The sequence below is a fragment of the Panulirus ornatus genome, chromosome 66, assembly GCF_036320965.1.
Source record: "Panulirus ornatus isolate Po-2019 chromosome 66, ASM3632096v1, whole genome shotgun sequence".
In the NCBI taxonomy this organism is placed as follows: Eukaryota; Metazoa; Arthropoda; class Malacostraca; order Decapoda; family Palinuridae; genus Panulirus; species Panulirus ornatus.
This window is the reverse complement of record NC_092289.1, coordinates 21,378,235-21,386,859: the sequence shown is the minus strand read 5'-3', so window position 1 is coordinate 21,386,859 and position 8,625 is coordinate 21,378,235. Positions and strand designations below refer to the sequence as shown.

General features: G+C 35.8%; 1 protein-coding gene across 8 annotated transcripts in view; it reads right to left on the bottom strand.

Moving 5' to 3' along the window:
• Positions 1 to 225: 225 nt before the first annotated feature.
• LOC139746870 (two pore channel protein 2-like) overlaps positions 226 to 8,625 on the bottom strand; it is a 108,989-nt gene continuing 100,589 nt past the window's right edge. For all 8 annotated transcript variants that reach the window (XM_071658514.1, XM_071658515.1, XM_071658513.1 and 5 more), the window contains 8 exons: positions 8,274 to 8,456; positions 7,932 to 7,996; positions 7,393 to 7,544; positions 6,948 to 7,167; positions 5,278 to 5,368; positions 3,027 to 3,143; positions 2,675 to 2,877; positions 226 to 1,745 (listed from right to left, as the gene is read on the bottom strand). In XM_071658514.1, the coding sequence (XP_071514615.1) occupies positions 1,594 to 1,745; positions 2,675 to 2,877; positions 3,027 to 3,143; positions 5,278 to 5,368; positions 6,948 to 7,167; positions 7,393 to 7,544; positions 7,932 to 7,996; positions 8,274 to 8,456 (1,183 nt within the window). In that variant the 3' untranslated portion in view covers positions 226 to 1,593. The remainder of the gene's footprint in view (positions 1,746 to 2,674; positions 2,878 to 3,026; positions 3,144 to 5,277; positions 5,369 to 6,947; positions 7,168 to 7,392; positions 7,545 to 7,931; positions 7,997 to 8,273; positions 8,457 to 8,625) is intronic.

Genomic DNA, 8,625 nt, shown 5'->3' with positions numbered 1-8,625 from the left:
ATTAGAAAAAATTGCTTTTCTTGCAGTCTAGGCATTTCATTATTGATTTGAATTAGACAAGAAAAACATTTTTAAATGCCACAAAATAAGAGCAGTCATTAATCTATTTTTTTCTTCAACCATGACAAATTTGTCAGATTCCACTGTATGACCACCAAAAATCCACTAATGAAAAAAGATGTGGCTGGAACAATATTAAGATAGATGAAATAAAACTGCCACAAAAATATATATATATATATTGTAATTTTTAAATATTTATCTAATTGGCTTTACCATAATTTTTCTGATCAGCTAACACTTAACTGAGATCATGGAACATTTGATAAGTAGTAATGGATTAAACTGCTTTTGCTACAAATCACAACAACCTTTTCAATAATGTTTTATACAAAGTTCCAAGATTTTCTAGGCTTAAGATTTGTAAAGAAATTTTATTACGAAAACTCCAGTACTATAAGTGACCAGGAAAAATAGGAATTTGATATCTACTAAGGCATTGTAATAAATATTAACCTCTATTGGTATGGAGCAGGTAAACATCCTATTAAACCAATGGGAACAGCACATGGTCAAATCTTGTATCCTAACAATATTTATGGAATGCTGTTTACTCCAATATTCCCTTATCATGTAACATCAGATCTCAGTTTTCTCTTAAATTTCCTCTGGTATGGTTTTCAGCTAAACACATGAATCAGCATTCATTAACATGAATTTGGCACAGGCCAAGTCATGATTATAGAAAAAGAAATAAATTAATCAGGATGCTACAAATTGACATGATATACTAAAGTAAATAGCAGTTATTAAGATTGCTCCCCAAAGAGGAATGTGCACTTATTAATCTAATACAGTAAAAGCGAATCATCATTATTTAACATTAGCTCAAGTGTCAACCTAGGGAAATACAGTAACAATTGGTACAATTTAGAGAATTCACCATAAAAAAAAAGCAAGAAAATACTGTAAAGATAAAAATTTTCACTATGTTTTAAGATATTCTTAAAATTTATGAAAATTTGTCAACATTGTGTGTATAAGTAAACAGTAAATACACTATGTCAAGATAAAAACTGTACACTATATTAACAATACTTAGAAAGTGACTAGTTGTGATACTCAGATCTCTTTAATAAATATTTAATGAAACTATGTATGTATGTATATGCAATAACCATATATATATATATATATTTCTTTCAAACTATTCGCCATTTCCTGCGTTAGCGAGGTAGCGTTAAGAACAGAGGACTGGGCCTTTGAGGAAATATCCTCACCTGGCCCCCTTCTCTGTTCCTTCTTTTGGAATACTAGAAAAAAAACGAGAGGAGAGGATTTCCAGCCCCCCGCTCCCTCCCCTTTTAGTCGCCTTCTACGACACGCAGGGAATACGTGGGAAGTATTCTTTCTCCCCTATCCCCAGGGATAATATATATATATATATATATGGTTATCTAATTCAAGGGCAGTCTGCAATGCATGTACTGAGATAATAGTTTTGACAACTACATCATATAACTTTTTTGGTCATTTACCAGATCTTGTTTAGAGAAATAATTTATAAAGTGGATTATCATATTTCTATCCTTATCACATGCTCCAGAGAGTTCGGTTCTGACTTGCTAGGTACCTTGCTTCATCTTCTAAATCTTGATCTAGATTCACAATATCAGGACCTAATTCATCCACTTCTAATTCTTTTTCAAACATCTTTTGCAGGAGAACCTCAGCATTTTTTAGCCCTGCAAAGAAAAAATACAGTTGAAGGGAATTGTTTTGGAAAATGTTTTGCTTAAGAGACTTACTCCTGTACTGTGCTGTATTCATGACATGGAGGTATAAGCCTCTGCTGACCATTAAATGAAGAAGATGAACAACGAGGAGGAAGCCAAACCAACAAAATGAAGCTGTAAGATCAACACAACTGATGGACACATTTAATATATTAAGTCAGTGAGACCACTACATCCTTTTATTTGCTAAGCCTCTCCCTCATCTTAGTCATCATGAAACTAACAAGATAAAGTCAGAGAATGCTTATACATCATTTGGGTGTGGTACCACATGTACATGCACACTATTGTAGCAGTTTTAGAATAAAAGAATTTCTATGGTATTTGTTTTTGACACATGAAGTTATTTCACTTTTCCAGGGAATTTATGTTCTCTGTAAATAACAGGCAAACACATAAAAACACTTAGTAATACACTACTTGTTTAAAACAAAGCCATATGTATATGTGAAATCACACCTTGAAAAAAAAAACAAATTGTGTAGTGTGATCAGGTGCATATAGAAGGAAATCAAGCCTACAAATAGACCATAATTACTGTGTTCATATAGAGGAGCATCCATGCTTCCAGCATAGATCCTCCCACATTAAAAATCCAACCTCCCACACCACCTGGGAGCAAAGTAGGAACATTTTCTTGAGTAATCTTTTCAATAACACATACATATTTGCCATTTCCTGCATTAGCAAGGTAGTACCAGGAATTGACAAAGAAAAGGCATCACTGGCTCATACTTGTTGAGGATCGTAGAATATGCTTCCAATACCTACATGAAAGATATGGACTATATATACACAAATGATATTTGTCATCTGTTCCTGGTACTACCTTGTAAAGGTTGAAAAGGCAGATAGGCACTTTGCATTAAAAAACTTACGTTTTGTTATATGAAATCTAACGTCGGTTTCACCAGACAAATCTTTGGAGTAAAAATCTGAAGTTCCTTGAGTGACCTCTCCATCATCACTAGAAGTTGCCTTCATGTGCGGGGAATCTAATTCATCTTCTGAGTCGGAACTCTCCGAGTCTGTGACCACCAGATCCTCCTGACTAGCTGCAGATAGTATCTTCGACTTTTTTCTGAAACATGCCAGGAACAATTTTTTCTACAAAGAAGAGCATCAAAAAGTAATATAACCATCAACAATAGAAAAACATAATAAGACATGCTAATTGAATGTCAAATTCTAAGGATCCTATCGGGGAAGGGAAGACGTTACTTAACTTACTTTTTGAAGCTGAGACCCATTTCCTGGATTTTCTTCTCCATTTGTGACTCAAGGTTCCCCTCACAGGTGGTAGAATACTCTAAGATGAATACCTCTAGGACAAATGCAGTGAAAATGCTGCAAGGAAATAACATAATGATGCTTATGAGTCAAATTTAAAGCCAAAAATAAACTATTACAACTCATACATGGAAAACTGATACTACACATTTGTGTTAAGATGAAACATTCCGAGTGTCTTTTTTAAACTTGAATGAGAAACTAAAACTATTGCCTTTAAACTTACTGAATGATGTATCTGTATTAATGATCTCCAATTTATGCACATGAACTATCTCCCAAAATTTTCTAAACATACTGATCACTTCACATCCCTTCTCATTTTAGAGATACAGTAACCATTAAAACAAAGAAAACCTTATTTCACATAACAGTATTTTTTATAATATATATTCAGGTATTTATGTATCATGTACACATGCAGAATTTTTTGTAAAAGAATAAATGAACAAATAATCTCATTATCATCAAAAATATAAACACACCATGTTTGAAGGAATAGTGGTTCCGACAATTTTGTATGGTTGCGAGGCGTGGGCTATGGATAGAGTTGTGCGCAGGAGGGTGGATGTGCTGGAAATGAGATGTTTGAGGACAATGTGTGGTGTGAGGTGGTTTGATCGAGTAAGAAACGTAAGGGTAAGAGAGATGTGTGGAAATAAAAAGAGCGTGGTTGAGAGAGCAGAAGAGGGTGTTTTGAAATGGTTTGGGCACATGGAGAGAATGAGTGAGGAAAGATTGACCAAAAGGATATATGTGTCGGAGGTGGAGGGAACGAGGAGAAGTGGGAGACCAAATTAGAGGTGGAAAGATGGAGTGAAAAAGATTTTGTGTGATCGGGGCCTGAACATGCAGGAGGGTGAAAGGAGGGCAAGGAATAGAGTGAATTGGATCGATGTGGTATACCTGGGTTGACGTGCTGTCAGTGGATTGAATCAGGGCATGTGAAGCGTCTGGGGTAAACCATGGAAAGCTGTGTAGGTATGTATATTTGCGTGTGTGGACGTGTATGTATGTACATGTGTATGGGGGTGGGTTGGGCCATTTCTTTCGTCTGTTTCCTTGTGCTACCTTGCAAACGCGAGAGACAGCGGCAGAAAAAAAAAAAACAAAGAAATTGTCTTTTATTCTAAAAATTACTAAAATAGAGAGATGTATATCTCTTTGAGTGACTGAGATCGTTTATCTCTCTCTCTCTAGCTGTAGACAACATCAACTGACTCCCCTAAAGGTGCTTTTGAGATTACAAGATTCAGTAACTGGCAACGGACAGCCCAGAGCGAGCCCAAGACTAACAGATATACAGAATACGCATGATTTGCACTGAGTGCAGTGCACTAGCCCTGCCTAATGGCAGTCTCATTACAGGTACTCGTATGCAGGACAGTACTCCATACTGTAAGATCTATTTTCCTTTAAGATGCAGTATTTAAAACTAATATGGAAACCAAAGAAGTAAAAGGCTGCTATATAATCATCCAAAGGCTTTCATCTGGGAATGTTGATGATGTAATAAGCTGCTGATGCAATCTGTTTTCATTTGGGAGAGTTTAATGGAGAAGCAAATAGTCCTACTGCATTGATGTTTTGCCAAAGAATTATAAATGTGATTTGTCGTATGAAGTGTACTTAAGAACCAAATTTCTCATGTTTGGGGTTTCTATAGAGTCTGTAGTCCAAGCTGATGTAAGGGAAAGACAATGAAGCTATAATACCCTTACTAAAGATCAGGATCTGAAAATAATAAGGCTGATTGATAGGCACTAATGGCTGATAACAGAGATAGGTCTAAAAAGAAAGCATTAGGTAGCTCGATGATTACAAGTCAGGTTGACAGACCACTTAAGACATCAGGTATACAGATACTATTTTTCATTCACTTGCTATTCTCACCTCGTGAACAGAAATATATTAAATACTGAAAGTTCTGGAGGTATGAAAGTGATTTAATAAAAAAAAAAAATCCAAGGATTAAATGAGCAACAGTTAGTGCTCACTACAAAGGAAAAGATATTCCTCCGAAACTTTTTTGTATTAAACCACTATTAAAATAATGGCACTGATTGCAGTTACTTTAACAAACTTCTGAAAATATTACATAGCATATGTACTATATTTGGCAAAACTGATACTGTAAACTTACACCTTATTAAAGAGTAACAAGAGAAACATCAAAATGCAATTTACTCACTTTAAAACAATTATTACACAGATGAGATGAAAGAGCATAAAGTACAAGCGGGCCCATGATACGGTCACTGTCGCATAGCCATAAGCAATAAGTGTACTGGAGTTAAGGATGAACACTGTTAACAATACTAGATTTTGATATCTAGAATGTGAAACAAATTTTTTAAGTACAAAAAGTATCTTGCAGAAGAAGCAATGAAAACCTAGAGAAAAGGCATCTAAAAGATTTCATAACTTTCATCACATAAATCTATTCATTCCATGTCCCTCACATTTAATTCCTTCACCACCTTATCCACTAACTGATTAAACAGCCCTGGTGACATTATACATCTTTGATGAACGCAAACTTCACCAAGAACCACTTAAACTCTTCCTTTCCTTAACCTTACTGCCACATATCCCTTCCATAAAGCTCCTGCAGCCCTTTGGAACAGGCCATGTCTACCTGGTGGGACCACAGGTCAAGAAGAGTGTTGAAGACTGTTGAAAGGGCATTTATTTAATGGTTGTTGGACCATTTTGGTGTGTGTAGGTGTCTTGTTAGTGTTAAGTTTGATGGTAGCAGAGAGATCTGTTTGTAAAGGATGCTGAAGTGTGAAACAGGCCTGTTTTTCATTTCTCCCCCATAAGTGGTTGGTTATGGAGGGGCTTGAATGGGAAGGTCCAGTGCTGTTGGAAATAATTGAATACTCAGCATACTGAGGTGAGATTGCACTGGAAGGTCTTTTCAGGTGATGGAAAGGAGCAGCTGGATTTATGAGCATTTGGAATTAAGAGGGTGATGGTAGATTTCTGTGAATATTAAGCCACTTTGTTTTGGTAAAGCCAGTATTTCAGCTACATTATGTAGTGTTGCACTTTTGTTGTTGCTTTGATGTGATTTTGAGGTCATCCCTTTTTCTAACTAGGGCACAGTCTCAAAGCTGCAGGAACCTCAGAAATGGAGTCCTGGGACTTGCAACTAATTCAAATACAGGCATTCCAGACTTCACCTGCATGTGTTTCCATAGTGAGAGTCACTTTCAATAAAGGATTTAGTATCATCAACAGAAGAAAATGAGTACAAACTTACTGAAGAGCTTCTCTCTCCAAAGGAATTCAAACAGCAAAAGGTCACTTGATCCCTTCTGTTTGTAAAGCAGGAGCCCCATAAAAGCAATTCTGGGTCTCTTAAATTACCTTCATTATTACCTATATCTCTGATGCCCATTTCCTCTGGGAACCCCATGAAGAGGTTGACTACAGCAAAAGTCATCACTTGTCCCTATCCTTCCATGCCTCCCTTGCATACACAATTCCATGCATTCCTCCCCTATTTCTCTCCATTCAGTACTCTTCCACTCTATTTCCTTAATATAAGGTTTCTTCCTCTCTCACCAACCCCTTTAATTGTACTACCATACACTTTCTTTGAAAAGTCTTTGACTTGCATTCTTTTGACATGCTCAAATCAACTCAAAGTATTATGTTTCTCCCAGTGTACCACTCCACAATAGCTCATTTCCACATGCTTAATTCTTGACCTCAGTAACTCATTCCATGTCCATGTTCTGACTCCACAGGATATCGCACTTCAGGAATAATTTACATGAATAGATAATCAAATATACAAAACCTGAAATATATAAAAAAATCATTAAAACTCATTATTAATGTACTAAAGGATATCATGCCACTGATTGACAACAGTTAGTTCAAAAAGCACGATCATTGCATGGATGATGTCATTGAAGTTGTTGTTGCAATAGCGTTCATGCCAAAAATCTGAATTTTCCAGTTTTTCATTGCTGCAGAAGAGATCTGAGCCACCCTCTATGTCATAGCCCGAATACTGCACCAGATCTTGGAAAGACTCCATTCCCACAATAGCAAACATATAATAAAATACCTAAGGAAAAGAGACAAAGTAAAAATTACTCATACATACAGTTACCATGTAATAAGTTGATATGTTGCTAGAACCATCACCCAATCATACATAATTCTTTTACTGTTTTCTAAGAATATTTGCCAAGCATAATGACATCATCAGTAATATCAATGTTTATCTGTTATCATTACTCAACTTCCTATTTAATATGATAGATCAATCAGATGCAATAATGATACTAACCATAATAACTCCACCATATGTTAACAGCGATGGGACTATCTTGGTGATGGTGTGAACTATAACCTTAAACCGACCAACACTTCCGATAATCTTAACCAGTCGTAGTACCCTCAACACCAACAACACATCAAGTGAAAGTCGGCTCTCCTGCTCTGAAATTTTTCATGTTTTTTTTTGCAATATATGAATTCAATTTTAATAAGCAATGGGTCTCATATTTTCTATCTTTCAATAAATTCAATTTTCCTAATCCCTAGCTAACTTTTGTAAGCAATATTGTAAGATATCAAAATTCAGAGATGATACTAAGTGGTATGGGGTAAACACAGAAAGGCCTATGGTATCCAATTGTGGATGAAGAGACTTGGTTTTGGAGTAATATATAGACAGCTTATAAGTGCATGTGAGTGAATTTGGCCATTCTTCGTCTGTTCCTGTGTATGTGTTTAAACTCGGTGAGATCTATACATCTATCATGTGTTTTGTAGTTCAGTAGCAAGTAAGGAGTCAGCAACTTTCTTAAGTTTACAAGTGTATACCGTCATCAGCAATGGCTTCGGCAACTCCCAAAATGAAGGCCGCACCTATCACTACAAAGTCAAACCTGCAATTAAAAGAAAAAAAGACAATATTTCTTGACACAAAAAACATCTAATATCATTTACACAAGTACTTTTCAAACTCAGAGTTGTACTGAGCCAAATCCAGAAATACAGTTCAAATAAGTATCACATTACTTAGGATCATAAGCATGGAACTCAAAAATCACTGAGCAGAATTTACTAATGCAATATCAGTAACATGTAACAATGAAATATACACTAAGTTACTCAGTTTTCAGCTAACTGTAACTTAAATGTACTCCATTATAGCACACCTACACATTCCACATCCTTTTGAAGAAGCGCCTGAAGCCCAACACATAGAGTTTAAGAAGAATCTCTAGCATGAAGAAGGAGAGAAAAACCCATTCAGCAGTATCATCCCATGTGGAATCACTGGTTGATATGCCAATCACCACAGCATTAACCAATGTCAACACATCAAAGAACACTTGGAACAACCTGTAATGAGATTAATATCTAAACAACCTTATCACTATTACTATTCATAAATTTAAGCTGTCAATTCCAATTTCCTCACATTACTGATCTTATATGGAATTTGCAGCTGAAGGCTCAAGATTAAGAGCTTAAATGAAGTGAGATGGCCTCTAAATAGTACCACTGAATA